At 39.0% G+C, this 24,554-nt stretch overlaps 1 protein-coding gene across 1 annotated transcript in view; it reads left to right on the forward strand.

The window, feature by feature from the left end:
- CEP192 (centrosomal protein 192) overlaps positions 1-24,554 on the forward strand; it is a 97,666-nt gene that overhangs the window by 28,365 nt on the left and 44,747 nt on the right. The window contains exons 11-24 of the mRNA XM_061130917.1: positions 2,321-2,488; positions 3,576-3,701; positions 5,748-5,923; positions 7,810-7,859; positions 8,688-8,808; positions 10,256-10,404; positions 13,371-13,731; positions 14,169-14,312; positions 15,281-15,345; positions 15,911-16,120; positions 18,008-18,134; positions 19,248-19,366; positions 21,956-22,787; positions 22,884-23,010. Of these exons, the coding sequence (XP_060986900.1) occupies positions 2,321-2,488; positions 3,576-3,701; positions 5,748-5,923; positions 7,810-7,859; positions 8,688-8,808; positions 10,256-10,404; positions 13,371-13,731; positions 14,169-14,312; positions 15,281-15,345; positions 15,911-16,120; positions 18,008-18,134; positions 19,248-19,366; positions 21,956-22,787; positions 22,884-23,010 (2,775 nt within the window). The remainder of the gene's footprint in view (positions 1-2,320; positions 2,489-3,575; positions 3,702-5,747; positions 5,924-7,809; positions 7,860-8,687; positions 8,809-10,255; positions 10,405-13,370; positions 13,732-14,168; positions 14,313-15,280; positions 15,346-15,910; positions 16,121-18,007; positions 18,135-19,247; positions 19,367-21,955; positions 22,788-22,883; positions 23,011-24,554) is intronic.

A 24,554-nucleotide genomic window follows, 5' to 3' on the forward strand; every position in this document is an offset into this window, starting at 1 on the left:
TGCCAGCATGACTGACTTTCTTAGATGGGAAGCTGAGGAGGGTCTGACTAAGCTGTGACAGTGTTTGGCTTTTTTGGATGACTTGTGTGTGTGTGGAGCTTTAGTCTGGGAAGGAAGATAGAGGCGTGGAGACAAAAGGCTGTTGCACAGAGGATCTTGGAGAATGTGTGAGTTGACCATGACAGTGGCAGTGGGAGTCTTGGGCAGTGGCAGGTTCTGGTTAGCCACTGGGGTTTGCTTGAGGGATTGCATGTAGGGTGTGTGTGTGGTAGTGGGAACCCTGAAGGTTTTGTCTTAGCAATGGGAGAACGGAGTTGTTGTTTTCTCTTTGGGGAAGATTGAAGAGCGGGGTTGAAGATTGAAGATGTCTTGAGGGGTTGCCATGAAGTGGAGTCAAGATTGAGGTTTCAGGTGTCTGTTGGATATCCATGTGAAAATGTCAGGTAGGTAGTTGAACATCTGAGGCTCAGGGGAGGGGCCCAGGCTGGGATATAAAACTTCCAAAGTGAGGGCAGTCATCTAGTGAGGCTGGATGGATGGGGGTACCTGGGCCCAGCCCTGGAGGCTTGCTGTGTGCAGGTCCAGGAGAGGAGGAGGGCCCCGGCAAGGAGGAGAAGCAGCCTCTGGTGAATCTGGGAGTCAGACAGAGGTGCTTTGGAAGCCAGGTGAAAAAAGTATTTATGTGAGGAAGGAACATGAGTTTCATTCTGTCAGGTCCAAGACGAGGACTGAAACTTGACCGTGGGATTATGGAGTAGACAATACAGAGGTCAATGGTGATATTGACAAGTGTTTGGTGAGGCCCTGGGATGAAAGCCAACTGGGAGTGGGCTCCAGTGAGGACTGGAGCCGGGTGGACAGTAGTGACTCCTGCTGGAGGTTTGAGAGGCAGAGGGAGCGTGGACAGAGGTGGCAGTAGCTCCGGGGGATAGCTGGGCTGAGGTTGAGGAAGGCTTCTTTGGGTGGGGGCACTGCACCAAGAGATGGGACAGTGTTGAGGAGGAGGGACTGGTGTTGGAGTGGGAGGGGTAGGCTTCTGCCTGGAGTGTGGATAACTTCATCTGTGCTTAGGTAAGTTTGGTAGGTTTCTACTGATCTTAAGACTTTTCCTACTTTGTTGAGTTACTGGATTAGTCTGTAATACCTAAACTCACAGATGAGTGATTTGTCACTGAACCTAGCACAGTCCTGCATTGTTGTCCATCTTACCAGTAGTGGCACTGCTTAGAATATCCTTCCAGGCTCTAAGCCCTCTTTCTTCCTCTCCTTTCAGCTGATGGGATTAGGCCAGACTTTGTAATACACCATTTAATGCTTGTGGGACCTGCTCCATGGTTTTGCTTACCTGTTGCCTGAATACAGTGGAGCACCTCCTATGGTCACCATACACTTAGTGTTTAGGACAGTTTGGAATTAGTCCTGGGCATGAATCTTACTAATTGCACAACCTTGGATAAATTTAGCTAGTTTAGTCTCTGAGTTTGTTTTTTTAGTAAATTGAGGATAAGTGAGTTAAGGTGGTGGGTAGGCAATAAATCTTAAATCTCTCCCATCACTGCTTATGTTTGTCTTCTTTACAAGCTCCTTTATTTCATACTTTGCCTATAAAAGTCCTTCTCATTCCTCAAAGTATAAGGCCAGTATCCTCTCATTTTGTCTTTCCTGATTTAATTATTTTCTTCACTGAATTTCACACAACCCTTACATGAGACGCAGTCTGAATTATTTTTGAAATTAAGTGACATCTCCCAAGTACTGAGCTCGAGGTCCATGGAGCCCATGGCCAGTGTGCAGTGAAGGTTCTCCATCAGTACAGAGTGTGCCAGGGTTCCCCAGACCTAGCCTTTGTGTGCCACTTTTACCATTTCTGTCTTGTCCATGTGCCAGATATACTTTATTTAACTTGAACATTTTTCTTTGAATGGACTCACTTTTAAAACCGTTTACTCATCCTTAATCTCTGAAATCAGGGGCTAGATTTTACTAGTTCTATTTTTTCTATTACATGTTAGGATGTGTATTCAACTGGTATACTTTTAAGTAATGTCCCGAAATCATCTGTATGTGCCATTGATGTCATGTCTTCTTTGATTCTTTATTAGTAAATTCAAAATTCAAGAGTAATTAAGCTGCTGTATCTCATTGTTTTGTTAATTGTTAGAAGATAGTTTGAGGTTTATATTCTCAGCTATAGTATCCCCTTAGTGCTGTTCCAAAAAAGAATTTTATCAGTTTTCTAAGATTTATGAGATTTCTATTTTAGTCATTTGAAAAAATTTATAGTAATATTTGATATATAAGAATACTTTTATTGTTGCAGTGAGATGGAAGCATTTCGAGGTATAGCCGAGGAGTCATTTCCAAGCTTTTTAACCAGTTCATTACTTGGTAATAGTGGGATTTTGGAAAATGTCACTCTTTCTTCAAATCTTGGCCTGCCTGTTGCTGTTTCCACACTTGCTAGAAATAGATCCGGCTCTGAAAACAGGTACGAATTGTTTTAACAGATGATTTTTTTATAGATCCTTAAAGCCTGTGATATATTGATTACTTCTGTGAAATTTCTCAGCCAAACTTGAGCTTTTGCTTTATCTGAGGGAGATGACCGTTTATGTAAAGTCAACACAGAAGATAAAACCCTCTTTCCTATTCCTTCACCTTATCAGTGGTGGGTGGGTAGGTTTGGGATTGAGCACTGGTAGGATTTGACCTACCAGTGGTTTTTCTGTTCATGGTGTTTTGGCTTTGTATTAGTTCAGCCCCCTGGCAGCTGGTGATTTGAGCTGCATCCCCAAATGTGATGTATATAGCTCACCCATTTTGTGTAATGTGTGAAGTTTGCCTGTGCTTAAAAATCTAACTTCTGGGTTTTCCTGGTGGCTCAGTGATAAAGAATCTGCCTGCCCATGCAGGAGATACAGGTTCAATCCCTGATCTAGGAAGATCTGATATGCCATGGAGCAGCTAGGCCTGTGTACCACATCTATTGAGCCTGTGCTCTAGAGAGCCTGAGAGCTGCAACTACTGAGCCCACACACTGCAGTTGCCGAAGCCTGCACGCCCTAGAGCCTGTGCTCCACAAGAGAAGCCACCTCAGTGAGAAGCCGGTGCACCACAACTAGAGTAGTCCCTGCTTGCTGCAACTAGAGAAAAGCCCCTGTCGCAGCAAAGACCCAGTACAACTAAAATAAATAAATTTTTTTTTAAAGGCTTTGCGTGCTACAGATAAATCTTTAATTAAAAAAAAACACTCTAACCTCTTTGCCATCCTCTGCCCAACCTAAACATTCTGTATGGAGCATCACCTTTATATTTGGAACAGAGGGGTTGGATTAACTCTCTAGAAACTTTTAGCTTTACGATTTCCACGATTTTCTTGTTGAAAATATACGTTCTGCTGCTGCTGCTACACAGTTTTTCAGTGCTTTGCAGGTACAGTGATGGTTTCAACACTGTGGGCCCTATCTGTTTTTACCCCTGGCCGTTGATTTTATAGTCATACAGTCCTATGTCATGTGAATTTTAAATATGTATAATTTAATTATTAACAATTGCAACAAAATTTTCATGTGTAGGTATTCTGATGTCCAGACCTCTTACTTAGTGGAAGGGAAGTTTTCAGTTCCATCGGAGACATCACCCAGTAGCCAAAGTGAAGATGAGCCGAGAGAGAGGTTACAGCTTGTCTTCTCCAATGATGAGTGAGTTCTTACTTCATCTTGCTTTCACTGTGTTTAAGAGCGAGTCTCACTCAGTCTGATGGAAGATGAACATTGAACATTGTGTCTCTAATCAAGTCTAAGAACCTTTAGCCGTTTTCTTTATATGATGTTAATAACATTTTTAGTCTTTCAAAATTTTTTTCTAAGAGTAATACATGCTCATTGGGGAAAAAATCATAAAGTATAGGCAGGTGTAAGGAAGACAGCAAAGACCTGTCAACCTACTAATTAGAAAATGGATGTTGATTATCTTTTTATTTAATCTGGACAATTTCCTATGCACATATACATGTACATGGGGCTTCCCTGGTGGCTCAGCGGCAAAGAATCCGCCTGCAGTGCAGGAGCCGCAGGAGACATGGGTTTGATACCTGGGTCAGGAAGATCCCTTGGAGGAGGGCGTGGCAACCCACTCCAGTATTCTTGCCTGGAGAATCCCCATGGACAGAGGAAGGAGCCTGGTGGGTTATAGTCCATAGGGTCGCAGAGAGTTGGACACAACTGAAATGACTTGGCACGCATGCATAAATACTTTATAAAAGTTGTTAACTCTGTATATTCATTCTAGATTTGCTTTGAATCAAAAGATTTCATTTTTATGGCCGAGTACTATACACAATTAAATTTTCTTTATCCATTTATCTGTCGATGGGCACTTAGGTTGCGTCCATATCTTGGCTATTGTAAATAGTGCTGTAGTGAACATAGGGGTGTATGTATCTTTTCCAGTTAGTGTTTTTATTTTCTTTGCATAAATACCCAAGAGTGGAATTTCTGGATCATATAGTAATTCTATTTTCAATTTTTTTAAATTGATTAATTTAAATTGAAGGATAATTACTTTACAATATTGTGATGGTTTTTGCCATACATCAACATGAATCTGCCACAGGTATACATGTGTTCCCCACCCATCCTGAACACCTTCCCACCTACCTTCCCTCGCTGCATTGTCCAGGAGCACTGGCTTTGGGTGCCTGGCTTCGTGCATTGAACTTGGACTGGTCATCTATTTGAGGAGCCTTTATGCTGTTCTCCACAGTGGCTGTACCAGTTTACAGTCCCACAGCAGTGTAGGAGGGTTCCCTTTTCTCCACATTCTCTTCGCTTGCTGTTTGTTGTCTTTTTTGAGGTTAACCATTCTGACAGGTATAAGGGCCATACCACTTTGTGGTTTTGAGTTGCATTTCCCTGGTGATGATCAGTGTTGAGCATCTTTCATGTACCTGTTGACCATCTGTATGTCTTTGGGGAAATGTCTATTCAGGTCTTCTGCCCATTTTTTAATCAGGTTGTTTTTTGATTCAGCTATCTACTGCAGCTGTAATAAAAAGGTGGAGAAACTAGGACAGAGGGTTAGAACTTGGAATTGATGAAAAAACTATTTTATTTTCATTCATCATGGCCTGATAAAAGCCTGGCCCTGGGTATCCATTTGTCACATGATGAGTTTGTTACATTAGCAGCTTTTTCCTGAACTTCCATTCCTCCCCCTCCTTTTGCTGGTGAAATGGCCTGGGGAATGGTGAGAGAACCAGGAGCTTTTGTAGTAGGTTGGGTGGAAAATTGCCTTTAAGGAAGAACCTTTTCATCCGTATATGAAACAACAGAGGCAGAAGGAAGACAGGGATAAGAACAGTGGCAGGGACTGAAGTATGACTTAAAAGCATTTGTAATTCAGAGAAGTAACTATTTGGCAAATATCCCAATATCCTTTAAGTCTGTCTTGTCTTTTAAAACCTGAGCTTTCCTCTAGATATGATAGATTCACAGATCTGGGAAAGAAGAAAAAAAAACACCTCACTTTATCACTTGAGAGGCAGAGTAACAGTGTATTTGGTTTTGGTAGATGTACATTGCTGGACCAAAATGATGGTGTAGTCCCCCGGACATGGCTGGGCCCAGAAATTTTTCTTTCCACTGTGTCTACTTTTTCTTTTTGTGAAATAAATGATTAATGGGTATTTTACAGATATATGCAGGGTAACTAATATTTCGTTATTATCCTGTTCCCTAATTTAAAAGTTCTGTCGCTAAGAAAAAGAACCAGACAGAAAGTCAGTGTTTGTCGGATGCTGTCCTCAGAGAGTCCGCTTTTCCCAGCGATGGAGCAGGAGCAGAAGGGGAGCAGACCAGAACTGCAGAGCTCTTCCAGAGCCAGGGTCCTTCCGACAGAGCCTCACCCCTGGGGCAAGAGCAAGGTATGCCACTGGGAGAAATTATTTCTTAATGTGTGTGTTTTAATTTCCTTTTTAAAAATATATTTTTTAATTGAAATGTAGTTGATGTACAGTTACATAAGTTACAGGTGTACAGTATAGTGATTTTTAAAGCTTATACTTCATTTATAATTATTATAAAATGTTGGTTATATTCCCCATGTTGTACAGCATGCTTTTGTAGCTTATTTTAACCTACTAATTTGTTCCTCTTAATCCCCTGCTCCTATAATGCCCCTCTCACTTCTCTCTCCCTACTGGTAACCACTAGTTTGTTCTCTATTTCTGTGAATCTGCTTCTTTTTTGTTGTATTCACTGGTTTGTTGTATTTTTTTAGATTCCACATATAGGTGATATCACACAGTTTTGATTTCCTTTCTTGTTTCTCTGGCTTTGGACCAGTATTTATCTTAAACTGTGATACTATAAAAATGCTTTGATTTGGCATTTACTTATTAATGTCATAATACTTCTGTAAGAGAAGATCTCTTAATCAGTCTCTTCATTGTCCTTTTTGATTAAGCTGAAGTGTTCTTTCTTGTGGAAACCACCTTACTCGTTGGGAAGTCAAGTGTTGTGTCTGTGGAAGATAGTTTGACGGTTCCTCAAAACATGAAACGTAGCATCACCACACAACCCAGCAAGTCTAGTCCTAGACATACACCCAAGAGAAGTGACAGTGTGTATCCACACAAAAACTCATATACCTGAGTGTCCATAACTTGACTAGTCACAGTAGCTAAAAAGCTACTGATGCAAATAACCATCAGCTAATGTATGGATAAGCTAATGTATGGATAAATAAGATGTAGTGTGTCCATTCAGTAAAGTATCATTCAGCCTTAAAACTGAGTGAAGCACTGGTATGTGCTATAATCGGAAGACCCTTGAAAGCATCTGGGTGAAAGAGGACAGACTCAGAAGGCCACATACTGCGAATCAATTTATTTGTTGGTACAGATAGGCAGATCCACTAGACAGAGAAGATTAGTGGTTGCTAGAGCCTGGGGGGCAGGGAGAAGGAGGAGTGCCTGTTAGTGGGCACAGCATTTCTTTCTGATGTGATGAAAACATTGTGGAGTTAGAGAGTGATAACGGTTGCACAGCTTTGTATTAAAAACCATTTAATTGTATACTTTAAAAGGATGATTTAAAGTTTATCAGTTAAAAAAAAAAAAACACTTCCCCATGTAACTCTCTCACAGTTTGATAAAGTTTTGTCACACTTGCTTCATCTTTTCTGTTTTATATTACCTTTTCCTCTGATATTTAAGAATTCCAGACATCATTTTATTCCTATGTATACTAGTTTGCGTCTCTAATAAAAGTATGAACATTTTCCTAGATAACCACAGTGCTATTATTGATGCATATGGTACCCTGGATAACCACAGTGCTATTATTGATGCATATGGTACCCTGGCCCATATTTTACTGATTATCTCGGTTGACTTGCTTGATTTGGGGTCCGAGGAAGGGTCCATTTTGTTTTGCTTCATTTGCTGTGGTGTCTTTAGGCCTGTCATCCTGGAGCTGTCCTGCTGTTTGCTCACTCATGGTTTCATTCTCCTTGATTCTGTCTTTCCCACATCCTCTGTAAAGCAGAAGTTAGCTTTAAAGACTTGGTCAGATTCCTATTCAGGTGTTTTTGGTATGTGTATAATTTTTTAAGCTTTTCTACCCTAATAGATTTTTAATTTAACTGCCAGTGATGGGCTTCTATACTATCATTTAAAAGTGCTCTATTCTATTTAATGGGAAAAATTGTTTAGTTTGTTAATTTGCTATTAATATTTTTGAGAGTTGTTAGGTATTTAGTTGATAAAATACCTTGGTCTGTCAGTTTTTGTTTTTGTTTTCTTAACAGACTCACCTATTGATTTTTGTTCACAATCCTGGATGAATAAAGAGAACGAGGTAATTTTTTTATGTTACCAATTTCTATTGTTAGGAGAGTGAAAGTTCTTGTTTCACAAGTGTGAATGCTGAGTACCGTTAATATTAGGTAGAAGTCTTGTACTTGTGAACTGCTATAAGTAACCAGGAAGTGGGGAATAGGGCTGGCCTGGGACTCCCTGAGTCTCCAGGGCTGTCTGCACTGCTGCTCTGCCTGACTTCACGCCAGATCCTCTGGAGTACTGGCTCTATGGGGTGAGGGTTCCTCTTTGTTTGGTTTATTGCATTCTGAGTCCCCAGCATAGAGCTGGCACTCTATTGTTGAATGGTAGGGAGGATGAATTTGTTTGTAGGCAACCTGAGTGTATACTTTTAATATTCATGACCAAAAAGAAGAGCGTCATCTTTCTTTCAGTGTAGAGTTAAAAAACTAACAAAAAAAATCACAATTTTAATGAGCTCACTTGGGTCCATCCTCCTCTCTGTAAATCACTGTACCAGGTGGTGGGTTGGGGTAAAACTTCATTCTGTGAGCCTCTGGACCTTACATCTACTTCTTTGTGTGCATGCCTCTGGGCATCAGTGCGTGTATATATACAAATATAGAGATGTGACTGAATCACACTGCATGCCCCCCTGAACTGAAAAGAGACCGACTCCTTGGAGGACAGATGCTGAGCAGATAAACAGTTTGTGTCCAATAGTCTCATGTTTATAAATGTAAACACAGTACTTTAAAATCTTACAAAAAGGAAATGCAATTTTTATTTTACTTTCATAAGAATTTTTTTAACATTATTTCTGTAAAATGATTGAATTTTATTTCTCACTTTGTTTTATTTCTTACAGATTGGTGTTCCTGATGTGGGAAAACATTTTGAAGAGAGGAATCCAAACAGTAACTTAAGCCTTACTAGTTTCCTAGAAAACGAGAAACTGATATCACTTGCCAGCTTGGAAGATTCTTCTGGTAGCGTCATGAAATTTGGCTCATCTTTTCCTCATCCTGAGCTTGTTGCTCCATGTGTTTCTATTGCCTCGTTGCCGTAGTGATTGTGCAGCTTTCTGTTTCTCTGCCTTCTTTATCACTTATCCACCAGCACTCAAATGGCCACTTCCGTTAAGCGATGGGAGTTTAAATTTTTTTTCTTTATAGCACTCCTGATAGGCTTAGTCTCATCTCTCTGTTGAGTATCATTACCGTATAAATGGATAAAGCACCATGCTAAGACACTGGGGTTCAATGAAATATTTTGCCCCTGTGCTCTGAAAGTCCTGCCAAGTGGGCAGAGAGATGCATGGCTCCCCTCTGTGTGAAGTGTGTCTCAATGGTACAAACTGTGGGGGTCACAGGAGGGTGACAAGTTAATTCTGGCTGAGGAAGGTGTCTGTAAGGCTTTAATGAAAGAGGTCATTTTTCCTCTTTGAGAAAGGAGGCCTCTGATAGGCCTTAACATAGACACTGGAATAAATGTACATTTAAGAAGAAAGAATGGCTTTAGCAGAGACCCTAAGGTGGGGGCATAGAGACAACATTTGGAGAGAGTAGCCAGTGCTTTTCTGTGGCAGATTTATAGCACCTGTGGAAAGATGAACTTGGGAATAAACCCAGAAAGTAGGCAGAGACCAAATTATCCATGGCTTTGGAGGCCAGACTGGTGAGCCAAGTGGGATAAATTGAAACTGTAAAATCAAAACAGGTTTTGCTGCTAAAATTTTAAAAATATTTTTAGATTATGAAATTGTGGATGAGGAATTGTTGACCTGAATTTATATAGTTTCTTATTTTAGTATGCTAGATTCTCAGAGGCAGTAGGAAAATTGCCCTCTTGAAAAGGCTCACAATACTGTTACAGGTGGTTGACAGTTCTAGTTTCATCCTGCCCTTGCCAGGCTGTGTGTAGAACATTGAGAAGCACTGCCACCGTTGTTTTTATTTGTCTGTTTGTAGCTTTCTGGGTTTAGTGGAAGTTGAGTTTTTTATCATATCTATCAGTACTCAGCTTTGTTACATCTTTTTTTTTTCCTTCATTTTTAAGATCAGATACTGTTTGAGGTTTCATATTAGCATTAACCATTAATTCACTGGAATTTAGTTTTATTTCTCCTGTGGCAGGCTCATTTGTCCTTTGTTGATAGTTGCTCATTTGCCACACTGCTTTCTGAATAAACGGCGCTTTTCCCATGGCCACACTTGCCCTATCCTAACTTCCGGTGTTTGTTAGTGGCTGCTTCTGTGTTGTCTTCTCAGTGAAGGTTAAGTATTTAGTTTGGTTAAATATTAGAATGCTTTTAGTGATTTATAGATGAAAACAATGGATTTTTTTCATGTCAAATGTTTAGACAGAATCACATGGACTGTTGATGCAAATGATTTATCAACCTTATTGATTACTTTTCCTCCATTTTACTGATAGATGATGATATTGATGATGAAGAGTTTTATGATGATCATTTGGAGGCTTATTTTGAGCAACTGGCGATTCCAGGAATGATGTATGAAGACGTAGAAGGACAGGAACCTCTAGAAAATTATTTTAAGTTACCTACGAGTGATCCTAGTCAGGTATGTTCCAGTCTTTATGATTTTTCAGAAATTTGACATTAGAAAATTATTACTGGACTCATTAGAAAATTATTAACATAAAACTTTTGGTTTTCCTTGGGCTCTATTTTCCCAGATACAAACTGATGAGAAATACCCTTCCTGTTCTTTCCTGCTGCTTCTTACCTTTCTTTCACCTGCAGTGCAGAGTGATGCACTGAACATCTGTATGCTCCTGTCCAGGTCAACCAGTTGTAAACATTTTTGCTATCTTTGTGTTTTCTTTGTCCTTCAAAAAAGTAGTTTCTTTACTGAGTCATTTGGAAGTAAGTTGCAGATATTTTACCCTAACACTTCAGTGTTTACTTCCTGTGAATGAGGACATTTTCCTACATAATCACAATTTCTTTTTGCTAGTGTAACTTTGATGTTTTGATTTAAATGAATACACAATCCAGGTTCACATTTATCCACTGTCTACAGATGTCCTTTATTTCTTTGGTTTTGGATCCAAGCTTTGATCAGGGATCACACTTGTATTTGGTTGCAGTGACATGGAGGTCTTTCATGTCATTAAACTTTTTGTAAAGTTTAGGCCTGTTGTTTTGTAAAATGATCTGTATGCTAGATATATGTGACTGCTTTCCCCTCCTGATTAAACATTCCCCCTGTGTGAACAGTTGAAACATAGGGCAGCGCTATGCACTCTGATTACATCCTCTGGGAAGGCCTGTCATTCCATTTGTCTCCTGTTGGTGATGCTCTTTGCTATCTTGATGAATGTGGGGTTCGATTCCTCCTCCTTCTCCGCTGTTATCAGGAGGTGGTCTGTGGGATTTCATGTGCTTTCTTTGCCTCATCCTGAAACCCTGCCTCCTGAGACCTTTGGATTGCTTTTGTTTTTTTCCTGTCTCACATTTCCTTACTCTCAAGCTTTGCTGGGTTACAGTGTCCAAGTATAGACAGAGACCTCTGTTTTTGTGTTTAGGTGTACAAGCTGTCAGAGCAGCTGTAATGACCCCCTGCCTTTGTTTTTTTTTTTTTTTAAAAAAAACACAAAAAAACACAAAGCCTTGTGACTTTCAGTTGCAACGAGGGGCTGCTCTGCTCCGTTAGAAGCCCTGATCTGGAATGGGTTGCCAACCAGTGGCTTTGCTCCAGGTTTCCTCCCTGTGCTGTCCTGTCCTCTTCCGCCTGCCAACGTCGGTCATAGTCCCATAGGTGGTAGCTTTGCCCTGTTAGCCTCAAGAACATTCTTTCTTCAGCATTGTTTTCAGGTGCTTTGTGGAGGAGAGAGCTGGTTTCCTGCATTCTGGTTCTTTTTCGTCTTTGCTAGTATCCTATATGAAAAATAGTTTTTTGTTTTTTTTTTAAATGGTTTTAAATGTCAGTTCTTTGTCTCCTTTTTTTCCCCATTGGAATATTCATATTTTAACTTTTTTAAATAAACTTTCTATGTTGAGATAACTTTGATCATTGTGCACTTTTTTTTTTTTTTGACTTGAACAACAGATGCATATCTCCTCACAGTTCTGGAGGTGGGGAGTCTGGATCCAGGTGTGAGCAGGGTGGGCTCCTGCAGCTTCTCTCCTTGGAGACGGCAACTTCTGTGACTCCACTGGGTCTCCCTTTGCTGGTCCTCGTGTATTTTCAGGCTTTTGGTAGTTGTTTAGGTGTTTATGATAGTTTTCTGGGGCTGCCAGAACAGATTACCAAAGTTTTGTAACTTAAAACAACAGAAATTTACTTTCTCACAGTTCTAAAATGTTGACAGGGCCAAGTGCCCCCCAGAGTCTCCTTCCTGCCTCTTGCAGCCTCTGGGGCCCTGGTGTCCTTAGTTTATGGCCGCATCACTCCATTGTCTGCTCCATCTTCACTTGGCCTGTCCCTGTCTTTCTGATCCCTCTGAGGTCTCCTCCTTTCTCTTGTAAGGACATTGCTTATGGGGTTTAAGGCCCACCCCAAATCCAGGATGTTCTCTCAAGATCTTTAGCTTAGTTGCATTTGCAAAGACCCTATTTCTGAATAAGGCCACAGTTTGCAGGTGCCACCTGGGGATAAGACTTGGACACATCTTTTCCAAGAGATAGAGTTTAACCCACAGAAGTGTTCCACTAAGAAGTTATTATTCACTGAAGAATATAAAACTGTCCATTTGTATTTTCTCTTAGTGCTTTTGCATCTAAATCTTTAAGTCATTTGGAGTTTATTTTGAGATAAAGTGGAGATTGTTTATTTTTTGTATAAAAAATTGTTGGAAAATCACCAAGTTAATAAATTATGTCACTAGAATTTAAATGTATGACCTTATTTCAAAGTTAGTAGCTTATCTTTTATATATAGCTATCTCTGTGTAGTATCCTGACTTTGAAAAGCCTTATCTGTGAATCCTGTTAAAGGCTTTGCTGGCACTTAATAGTTAGCAGTGGCTGAATATCTGAGAAGTGTGTTGTGGGCACACAAGTCCCTTTCAGCAGCTATTATTCTAGGAAAGAGTGAGGAGTGCCATTTGGGAAGGATTGTTGGAGAGTGTGTTTTCGAGGCCATGGCTTAATCTGCCATGTCTGATGCAGTTGTTCTTGGACTCCTGACGGTCATTTGTAGTATTTGCTGTTTTACTCCTATTAAATGTCATTCATTTATGTTTTCAGAGTCTGTTAATCATATTAATTCTTTGAGTCTAGCCACACTGATGGGCTTCCTATCCTTTTAGATAGGGTAGGAAGATAGTTACAAAAGTTATACTTCTAAAATCCTGAACTATAGTGAGCACCTTGGCCGTACTTTTGGTATCTGAGTCTGTTGGTGTATATTTGCCATTGGTTTTGGTAAATTCTTTATGATTGGTTCACATACAGTCTAGAAGAATACTGTGTTGTCCATTCCTTTCTAGAATAAATATTTTATGTCATCTGCATAATTGTTTTTTTTTGAAAGAAGTTATGAAAAACAAAACTTATTTCTGGTCTATTATTTACTTTTTAAAGGAAAGTGGAAGAGCAGAAGTTCTGGTGAAGACTCTTAGGACTCCTAATGCGAAACTTAACCCCATTTACTTTCATGACGCAAATGCCAGTAAAGATGATTTTGATTTGATGGATTCTCTAAAGCTGGAGGAAGGGTCTCCTCATCAAAATAAGCATTTGGCGTCAGACTCAGAAACTGTTTTGCCTGTGGATAGATTTTTAGACACTGAGACGCCTCAAGTGTCCATTCAAACAAATGTGGATGTAGCATCTTTGAAGCCTGTTAGTGACAATGCATTTAATTCCACTGATGCTCTGTGGTCACCCACCAGTGAAAGGCAAACCTGTGAATGTTACGAGTTGGTTGGAAAGACCAAGGACCGTGAGTGGGCCTTTGTTTCTTTCTTTTTTCTTTTTAAATAAAAGTAAGAAATATATAAAATACTTATACACATTTTGAATATACTGTATTTCCAAGTGGAACTTGTGTAATCTTTCGTATTAAAATATATACATGTTCTGTGTTTTAAATCTGTGGATTTAAAAATGGTGTACTTATCTGGTAGAAAAGTGCCTTTGTCAGTGTTTGTCGTCTTCTCCTTCCTCCCTCATCCTCTGTGATGGACTTTACTGGGACTAAGGCTGGCGATTTCACCATCAGAGAGAGGCTTTTCTTTTGGGGAAATGGGTTTCCTAATTTTGGGCAGATTTCAGTACCACTGATAACTAAGATAAGTCAGCTAAATGAAATCATTTAAGAATATCATATCATTTTGTTTGTTGTGTGTCATTGGATGTGTCTGGAATTCTCTTTTCTAGAAGCGGACCCACCACAGAGTGTGGTCTATCAGGATGAGGAGGGCAGATGGGTCACTGATCTCGCCTATTACACACCTTTTGATAAAGAACAAGATTTCAATGTGTCTCTCAATAATGAACTGAACGAAGACTTCCGATCTGGCTGTAAGTGTTCTGATAGCCTCTGCTTTTAACCATTTTCACTGTTTCTGACGGTCTTCTGAGGTTAGTCTGTCATCCTGGTTGGCCACATCAAATCCCTTTTGGAGGATGTGCTTAGCTCCTCACTTGTTTCTCTAGGAACAGAGGCTCACGTCCATCATTGCTCGTCACTGGGACTGAGCTGAGCCTTCCCTAATCTAGGATAGTGAGTCACTTTAGCACCTGAGAGCATTAGGAACCTCAGTCAGGTTTGTTAATTCTAATGCCTTAAGCAGAGTCATTTGATGTCCTGTCTCTTTGTCCTCTGTCTGTCTGTCCCCTTCCCTGTGGTGTTACACCTGGCCCTCTGCTCACTCACCTGGCCTTGTGGCCTTGGCCTAGAGATGGAGGGCTGTGTGTCCCTTGGTTTCCTAAGGTGAACTGAGTTGCTTAGTTGAAACATTGAGGAATAGACACTGGGTGATCACTTGTCCCTGTTTGCCCAGGCTGTGGGGTTTATTGGGATGTGGGATTTTTCCTTTCAGAAACTGGGGAAATCCTGGATGTTGGGACGAATAGGTAGTTTACACCATGATGAATTTATAGAGGGGCTTGTCAGTCTGATGGGTCCAGATGAAATTCCATGCATATCATGGACAACTGCTGTAACTCTCGTGTGCCAGATTTGCAAGGCTGAAATTAATGTGAATCTTATAAAAAGCTTACATTGTAAAGCCCTGTTGGTAAGTTAGGGCAAGTTAGTACCTGATGAAATCAGTTGCAATAGGGGGTTCATTACGAAAAGTTCCAGAACCATATACTCTTACGTGCTTAATGCAGATGTGTCATCAGTTCTGTGATGGAAGCTTTCACATATTTCTTTCAATTTTATTTCTTTACTATTTCATTTTCCTAATTAGCTAAGCTGTATTTATATGCTAGTATTTAATTGAGCATTAGTACAATATAATTATGTAAACTTTTTTTTTAAGCTGATGCATTGGATTTGATTGCACAAGATGAAGAAGAATTTAATAAAGAACATCAGTTTATGCAGGTTTGTATTTTATTGACATTAAACAACAGTTCAGATTTTTCTTGTATTTAAATGTAGGTAAAATGTTCATTTCTTTCTGAGAATACATAGTGAGAATACATAGATACATAGTATAGAATTATATCTTGATATTCCTTATGTTTAGATAGTTTCTGCCTTTTCCTTCACATACTTAATTATTAATTGAAAAATAAATGGCCTACTGAAATAATGGTTATTAATTCACTTAAAATTGCCTGAATAGGCTTCAAAGATATTTCCATAGTTTTTAATCATGTTTTAAACTGAGTAGTGCTGTTTGTTTTTATTTGAAGAGACATTCCTCTCTAAAGATTTGTATCAATGACAATCAGTATTTGATTAAGCAGTATATTAAAGCAATGTGTATTGTAACTTAAGTATTAAAAATTTCTTCTGGACTTCATTACATTTCTTAGCTGCTTAAGCTTGAATTTGTCCAAACTTTTAAAAAATTTAAGTACTTAAATTTCCTTAGTTATATTAGTATTTTATGTGTTAGAAAAACAGAAGGCTTGTAGAAATGAAATGATAACTTTCTTCCTAGGAAGAAAATATAGATGCCCAGAACATGTCGGTTGCCCTTGGAGATACATCATGGGGAACTTCGGTCAACTGTGGTCTGCTGAGGAGATCACTGAGTGCCTCAGATGTGGACAGAGATGATGCCAGTTACTTACGTCTGTCTTTAGGGGAGTTCTTTGCTCAAAGGTCTGAAGCTCTCGGTTGCCTTGGTGGTGGTTACAATGTGAAAAGAGTGAGTACCATGTATACTGGGAGTGGTTAAATGCACCAGCCCTTATGTACTGAATGCAGTGACAGTGTAGCCAGATCATAGTGTCTTTAAAGCAGAGACAGAATAGGGGTGTGGTGGGATGATGGGAAAACATTTCAATTTTTAGTGGTCGTACCCTTGCTCCAGTCCTAGCTCTGTCTTTTAACTAGTTCTGTGTCATGGAACAATGTATGTAACTCCTCTGTGCCTTAATTTTCCGATTTCTAGGATGCAATACTGTCTTACAGGGTTTGTGGGTTACTGTGCTGGTGCACTACGGTGTTTAGCACAGCTTCACATGCATGAAGTACCTAATGTTTGTTGCTGTTGTTACGTCCTTGGTTGTGGGAAGAATTCAGAGATTCATTAATTTTTAAACCTCTGGTCTAAAAACATGTTTCAAAATATAGTAGTGTTTTGGTTTAATAGGATGTACGTGTAAAAAGTTTTAAATGCCAGTGTTATTGGTAACTTGTATGAGGCAGGAGGGGAAGCTATGTCATTTCTAGGGTCAGGGCGGTGTCTGAGGACAGGCACTGTGCTGGTGCCCGACAGGTGGGGAGGAGGTGGTGTGTTCGCAGTGAAGGCCTGGAGATGCCAAGTGGAGCTTGAGTGGCACATTCAAGGAGCAGAGAGCAGGCAGACAGCTCCTGTGAGTGGGGCAGCAGGCGATGGCTGGTGGAAGTAGACAAGGACCAGGTTGTGAGGGGCCCTCACAGGGCTTGGGGGCATCTCACAGGGACAGGGAGGCAGGGAGTAGTTTTCAGGCCCAGATGTGAGAGGAGCTGGAGGATCAGTGGGCAGAGACTGAGCCACATAGTAGGTGTCACGAAGGCCAGGGAATAGGATGGCAGTAGGAAACACAAGAGTCTAGGGTGTGGGAGTGCCTCCGGAGAATTCCGTGTTGGGACTTGGTGCTGTCATAGTAAGTGTATGCTAAACCTGAACTTCATTGAGAGTGTAATTTGAAACAGTTGGTGAGTTAGAACACTGCCGATTTACAGAAAAATTTGAACTGTGGGTCCTATCTGTGCAGTGAATTAAAAAATGAGAGTAAATACCTAGGCAGATATTTCTTCCTGGACCGATTGGTTTTGACATTATGAGAGAATTTGAAGAGTAACTGAATTCCTTTCTGAACAGCTGGACAAAACACCAGGTACTGGAAAGATGCATCTGTCACTTTGTGTTAGTTGTGAAATGTTGGCTTGGTTCAGGTTGCTGGATCAAAGGAAGAAATCCCCAAGTGAAGATCAGTTGAAAATTGAGTGCCTTTAGTGAATTTGCATTTCAGGCCTGTACTGTGAGAGCTCTGGAAAGAAGCTGGATGGGGAATTCCCTGCCCCTGAGCAAGGTCCCTGAATGCAGACCTTCTGAATGCTCATCCAAGGCAGTAGGAACATGCCTAATCTTAAGGTTTCAAAATATAGTAGTTTTCAGGTTTTCAGGGACCTATTTATTGTGTAAAATAAAATACCCTTCTAAGTACTGTAAGTTCCAGGAAGGCAGAAAATTTTATCTTTCTTCTTACTGATATGTTACTAACAGTACCTTACAGATAGTAGGTGCTCAGTAATAATTGCTGAAGGAACAATGTGTCGTTTCTGGGTTGTTTTCATTTGGATTTCTTAGTAAGGGCAAATTATTTGGCAGTATTCATTCTGATGATTACAGATAGCTAGCAGTAAGGAAATAAAAGGTCCTGTCTGGACTTGTAATGTTCATTTCTAGCAACTTACATTTAAATGAAAAATCAAAATTACTTTGTTGAAATCTGTTTAACTAGTTTACGAGTATTACGATAAGATAGTGTAGAATTTCTCAGAGGAGTTGAATATAAAGAAAATAATTCACATGTTTATTTTGTAGCCATCGTTTGGTTATTTTATTAGATCGCCAGAGAAAAGAGAACCTATTGCCCTAATAAGAAAATCAGACCTATCAAGAAGTAATTTGGGAAAAGAAGTGGCTGATCTTAACCATGGTCTTTTTTCAGGTAATGGATTAAATGAAATTTTTAGTGAACTTTTTATTTAACCTGTAAGTTAGTGGTTGTGTGATCATGTTCTTATGAGGAAGAAAGTATTTGAATTTCTTGAGTATTAGTTACTGATTTGATTTTTATACAACTTCACATTGCCTTTTCAGTTTAAAGCTGAAACAGGTCAGCCAAAATTCACCTAAATCCTTCTGTTAAAAACCAAAGTGAATGGAATATAATTTGTTCAGGTGATCGATCGGCTTAACTTTGGCATGTTAAACTACTGAGTTAATGAATTATAACTTACTATATGTATCATTTAGGTAGACTTTAAAGAAGAGTTTTCAGATTGGGGCGGTGGTAGTATAAATATGATAAATATCTCTGAATGTTAAAAGCCATACTTTCATGATTAGTATACAGTTATCAAACAGCTGCTTTTTGCTAATATAATGCCTAGTGTATTGTATTATGAAATGGTATAAAATGTGCTTTAGTCCTTAAAGAGCTTATATTCCAGAGGCTGGGGAGTGCGGTGGGGTGGTGGGATAAAGAGACTGTACATAGTATTAATTGACTTTCTGTTATTATAAAGAATTATTCATTTTAAAATTCAACTTGCATATTCATGAAATGGTTCAAAGTGAAAAGTATTAAATGAAGTTGTCAGTATTTTGCAAGGAAGAGATTAAAATCCACAATCTTCTTCAAAATTTAGACTTTGAAGAATCCAGCTAAATGAACAATGATACGATTCTTTGTCCTAGTGACTGTACATTTAAACAGCTTTTATGAGGCTGTCTGATATTTGGTATATAAAGATTTCTTCCTTGTTAGTTATATTTAGTGGTCATTATCCATGGATTGGGCTTCCCTTGTGGTTCAGCTGGTAAAGAATCCGCTTGCAATATGGGAAACTTGGGTTTGATCTCTTGGTTGGGAAGATCCCCTGGAGAAGGGAAAGGCTACCCACTCCAGGATTCTGGTCTGGAGAATTCCATGGACTGTCTAGTCCACGGGGTCACAAAGAGTTGGACACGACTGGGTGACTTTCACCTCACACTTTGCATGGATTGTCTCTGTGACATAGTTTATGGATGTAAATTGAGTATTATATATTTTCTACAGGAGATTTAAAGGCACAGCTAAGTGAAGAATCAGTTACACTTCAGGCTGAAGAACTGGAGAGTATTTCACAAGTGGATGAAAATGATGTGACATTAACTGCCAATAAAGGAAAAGCAGAGGTATTTTAAGCCTTTCATGAGGGAGAGCTAAAACCCATGTTGTCATAATTTTTTACAAGATCAAGATAAGGTCACATATAAAAATGTATAACTTTTTTTTTTTACTAAATTTTACTACAAGTATCATTTAAATATTACCAGTGTATAATAAATGTACAAAAGAGTTTATAAAACATAAACTTAGTGAGTTATCAAAACTTATACACCCAAGGTCAAGAAAGAACATTGTCAGCAGCCCAGGAGCTATGTTTTTGTCCCTTCTGAGGACTACTTCCTCCTGTCTAACCTCCAACACTGTCACCTGTCCATCTCTTTTTGAACTTTATGTGTAAGAAATCATGTAGTAGCATATATTTTTTTCTTTTTTTTTTCCACTTATGTTTGTAAGATTCAACTATGATAAGTAGATAATTTTCATTGCTGTATAGTATTCTACTCTGAATATTCTGCTATTGATATATCCTGTCTACTGTTGATGGATATTTGAAATCTTTCTTATATCAGTATGACACTGTTAAGTAGTGTAGTTTTATAGTAAAAGTATGTTGGCTATTTTGTTGTTGTTTTGTTCAAGTCACTAAGTCATGTCCAACTCTTTGTGACCCCACGGACTGCAGCACATGAAGCTTCCCTGTCTACTATCTCCTAGAGTTTGCTCAAATTCATGTTCATGATGGGGTTTTTTGGTTTTCCCTATCTCTTCCTTAACGTTAAAAGTATCATAAAACATTCAGTTTACTTTATACCAGTCTTGTAAGTGCCTATTGTTTATATTTATTTCCTTTGTAAACCCCATAAGAGATTATGATAATGTTGATGGTGATTACTGTTATTACATACAACCAATGTGTATCTCTGATCTTCCATTTAAGATTAATTTTCTTTTGCCTGAAGAATACCCTTACAATTTTGTTTTGTGAGGGACTACTGGTAATGAATCCTGTTTTGTCAGTCTGAAAATATCTTTATTTTACCTTTATTCTTGAAACGTATTTTTGTTTGGTGTATGTTTGTTAACAAGTATGTTAGACTTCTCAGTATCTTTTTCTTTGATATTCTTTCTGTTCTATTGTGTTCTCTGTTACTTTCTTTTGCATTCTGGATTATTTTTTTCAGACTTCTCTTCCAAGTCTGATTCTTTTTTCAGTTGTGTCCAAGTTGTGAAACCTGTCCTTTGGGTTCTTAATTTGTTATTGTGTTTTTTAATTATAGAATTTACATTTAGTTCTTGATAACTTCTCATCTTCTGTTGTGTTCTCAGTGTCATTGTTGCTTTTCTTAAATATATATGTATGTATTTGGTTATGGCAGATGGGATCTTTTTAGTTGCAGCACACAGGATCTAGTTCCCCAACCAGGGATCAGGCATGGGCCCCCTGCACTGGGAGTGTAGCCACTGGACCACAGGGAAGTCCCTTAATGTTACTTTTTAGTCCCTTAAGTATGTTTTAGGTTTTGTTAGATTTGATGTTTTAGATGTGTTTTAGACTCTGAGAGTCCATCGTATGCATGCTCTGCAGTTCTCTTTTTCTGGAATGTGGGATGCATTACTTTGGAGCATTGTGAGGAGTACATCTTTACAGGAAAAGTTGCTGAAATATTTGAGTCCATGGGAGATACCTTCCAGACAGGATTTTTACTTGCTTCTGAGTGAGGAACACCAGCAGTCTTACTTGCTTTTTCAGTTCCTGGGATCGAGGTGTTCGGAGCTAAGCCACCTTTACTCCTCGGGTGTAGCCCTCTGTGGTCTTGTCCTAAAACGTGGATGTTCACTGTGATCACCACCTCTCCCTTATCATTGGCAGACTCTGAACCTGATTTTTGTACTCTTACTCCCTTAACAGCAGCTTTTCTTAGCTTCTTTGTAAAAAATTATTATTTTCTTAGCTTCTTAAGCTTCCTGACATCTTAGCAGTAGCCCCCTCTTGCAGCAGAGACCCTGAGGAATAGCATCCCCAGGACTGGGCTCACCTCTCTGGGATTCTCTCTCCTCTTGGATTTTGGCCCCATAGTTTTTCATTCCATTTTTTTAGCTGTCTAGTACCTTCTCAGAGTTGTTTTTGGACACGCTGTGGTGTTCTGATTGCTCTCAGCCAGAGTTGGTTTGCATTACTTACTCTACTATTCTTGGAGGCTGAAGTCTTAATTTGTATTTAAAAAATATTAAATAGGTTTTTGTTGCTTTGTTGTTGGTTCCATTTCATTGTTTTACCCATGGCTTCTGTTTCTGTTTTGCTTATAAATAATTCTAACAGTTGACTGAAATTACCAAGAATATACTTGGAATCACTGTGACTCAGTGGCTTCTCAATTTCAGTAGTTTAATTTTTTGGTTTACAGTTACTCTCTGATTCAGTTTTAGCATTTAACTCCTGAAGATGTTTTTTAAACAGCTGATGATCAGACCTTGTAAGTGAATAGTACTCTGCAGTTAAAGTTGATAGCAGCTATTTTTTTTTTTTCTTTTCATTAGGAGATTCAACTGGTATACCATTAATTTCTTGCTGCTGTTAGATCTTATGTAGCACTTACAAATAAAGATTAATATGTGCATGTGTATGGAACTGATGTGAACTTTCTAATCTCTAGGACACTTTCCTTGTCAGCAGCAAACCTCAGAGACATACAGATGAGCTGCCCAGTGAGAGTGACTCTGTGCTGAGGATAAGCACCATTGCTTCTGCCATCGCAGAAGCATCAGTGAGCGCTGACCCTCTCCAGCTTGCCACCATGATCAAGGCACTTTCAAATAAAACCCGAGAGAAGACTTGTCAGGAGGATGGTAAACAAAGGCACTATCCTGCCGTGTCTCATTTCTTACCTAATGATCTGGAAAAAAGTAATGGATCCAGCACATTTGATATGGAGAGATACCTTAAAAAAACAGAAATTAGTCAATATGAAGGTGGGCTGGACAACTTTTCAAGAGCCGGTGTGTCTGGTATTTGGGATTTATCTTTGTCCAAAGAACGGACTACACACGACATCCATGTGGTGGACCGGAGTGCTACTAGCATAAGCGTGAGGGAGCCAGAGGTAGACACTGCAGCCAGTTTTTATGGTGAAAGTGGAGACAGCATGGATCAGGCATCGTTGAGAACAATTAGCTCTTCAAATTCAGTTCTTACAAATGTGGGCGAGAGAGAGGGTACAGCGGTTGCTGTGAAGACACATTCCATTGACCACAAATCCCTAGATTCCGGTGATGGTGAAAAAGCTGCCTCCATACCCATTCCAGCCTCTGATAGTTGCTCTGTCGTTGGGAACCCCAGAGTAGCATCTCTGTGGCTGTCAGAAGAGTGTAAAGGCCTACAGGAGAGTAGAGACTACCAGAGGCAAAATGAGTGCATTAGTGAGACAAGTAACAGTGAAAAGCACGTGGCTTTTGAAAACCATTCCATAATCTCACCTAAAAGTGTTGGTAAGTGTCAGAGTAATCGGTCACACTCAAGAAATTGCATGGAGTGTTTTGTTTTGTCTTTTTCTGTCCTCATTGGAAAATATATCCTTCTGATAGATTTGAAAAGTCCCTCTCCTGAGCGCGGTGGACATGGCTCAGAGAACGGCGAGGACAGCTTCCGACCTTCCACTTCTCCGCTGAGTCATTCTTCTCCTAGTGAAATTTCAGGAACTAGTTTATCAGGGTAGGTGCTTTTTTTTTTTTTTTCCAGTAATAAAAATACATGCTCAGTATAGGAAAATTGGAATAAAATGGAAGGGAAACTAGTCACTATAGGTTCATCTCTCAAAGCTAACAATTATATTTTTGTGAGTTTCTTTCAAGCTGTTTTTCTTTGCAAATTTTCATACTCTGCTGTTTTCACTTACAGTAATTCCCCCTATTTAAAAGAAAATTAATGTTATAAACTGCATAATGGATCTGTCATGGTTTACTTGGTGCTTTTGGTAGATATTGGGGATACTGGATTTTTTTTTTTTTTTTCCATTTTAATGATACTGAGATGAACAACTTTGCTCATAAAATTTTCCTCTGTGTTGTAACTGATTTCCTTAGAAGTAAAATTACCAAGTCAGGAATAAGAGTATTTTCAGGCTTTCCAGATTGGCAACCTGTTTTCCAGAAAGGGTGTTACTGACTTGCTCTTATATCTGGGTGTGATGAAGGTGTGCATTTCACTGTTTTCTTATCAGCATTTTAAATAACTTAATTTTGGATTTATTTTTTTATCTTAGCAGTGTTAGTTTGTGCTCTTAATACTAATGAGATTGGTAGGTGCTTTTTCAAAGGTTAGGATAAAAATTCTAATATTTTGTATGTTTGAACACAGTCTGTAGATTAACTTAATCTTCAAGTCATAGGAACTTTTTAATTTTTCAAAAATGATGTAAGTCAACATTGCTTCAAAAGTTTACACATATATAGGTATGTGTGTGTGTCCATGGAACTTTAAACAGTCTAAATATAGTGCTTTATCAGATGTGTCTATGTGTATTTATGTATAGATGTGTAGGTGGATGTGTTTACAGGATAAATTCTTGGAAATGAGATTGTTGGGACAAAGAGTATATGTGTTCATGTTCCTATTTAAATTAGTGCACCCCCTCCCTAGAGGTTGTGTTGGTCTAGTTTTCCACCAGCAGTTTAGGGAAGAGGCTGCTTTTCCACAACCTCACCAGTAGAGTGTTATTAAACTTTTTATTGTCAACAATCTGATAGGTGAAAAAAATACTATTTCAGTGTAACTTTAAATCATGAGCAATGATGAGCATCTTTTGTGTTTTCCTTTATGTCAAATATCTATTTGTGTTTGTTGCCCTCATGGACTATTAGTCTTTCTTTCTTTTTTTTTTTTTTTGACTATTAGTCTTTCTTGTCTCCATTTCTTGGATCCCTGGATGTATTAAAGAGAGTGAATGGCCCTTGGTGACATGAATTGTACAGTTCCTAGTCTTTAGAAAGCTTTTCCTATCGTACTTTTTACTCTTGTGAATTCTTAGGTCCAGCTTACCCACACTGTTTCCCAAGATATGCAAAATCCAGGAACAGCTTGGGCAGCACTTAGTAGGTAACTTGGATATCAAATGTAATTTCAGTTTGTTTGAAAATGTTGAATAGTCATGATAATTTCGCTGCTTAGGTAAAATTTCCAGCTTACTAAAATCTTTCCTTAATCATATAAAAGATCTTTTGTAAAGCCATCAAAGAAAGAAGCCATACATTTAGTTA

The sequence above is a fragment of the Dama dama genome, chromosome 27 (genome assembly GCF_033118175.1).
Source record: "Dama dama isolate Ldn47 chromosome 27, ASM3311817v1, whole genome shotgun sequence".
Classification (NCBI taxonomy): Eukaryota; Metazoa; Chordata; class Mammalia; order Artiodactyla; family Cervidae; genus Dama; species Dama dama.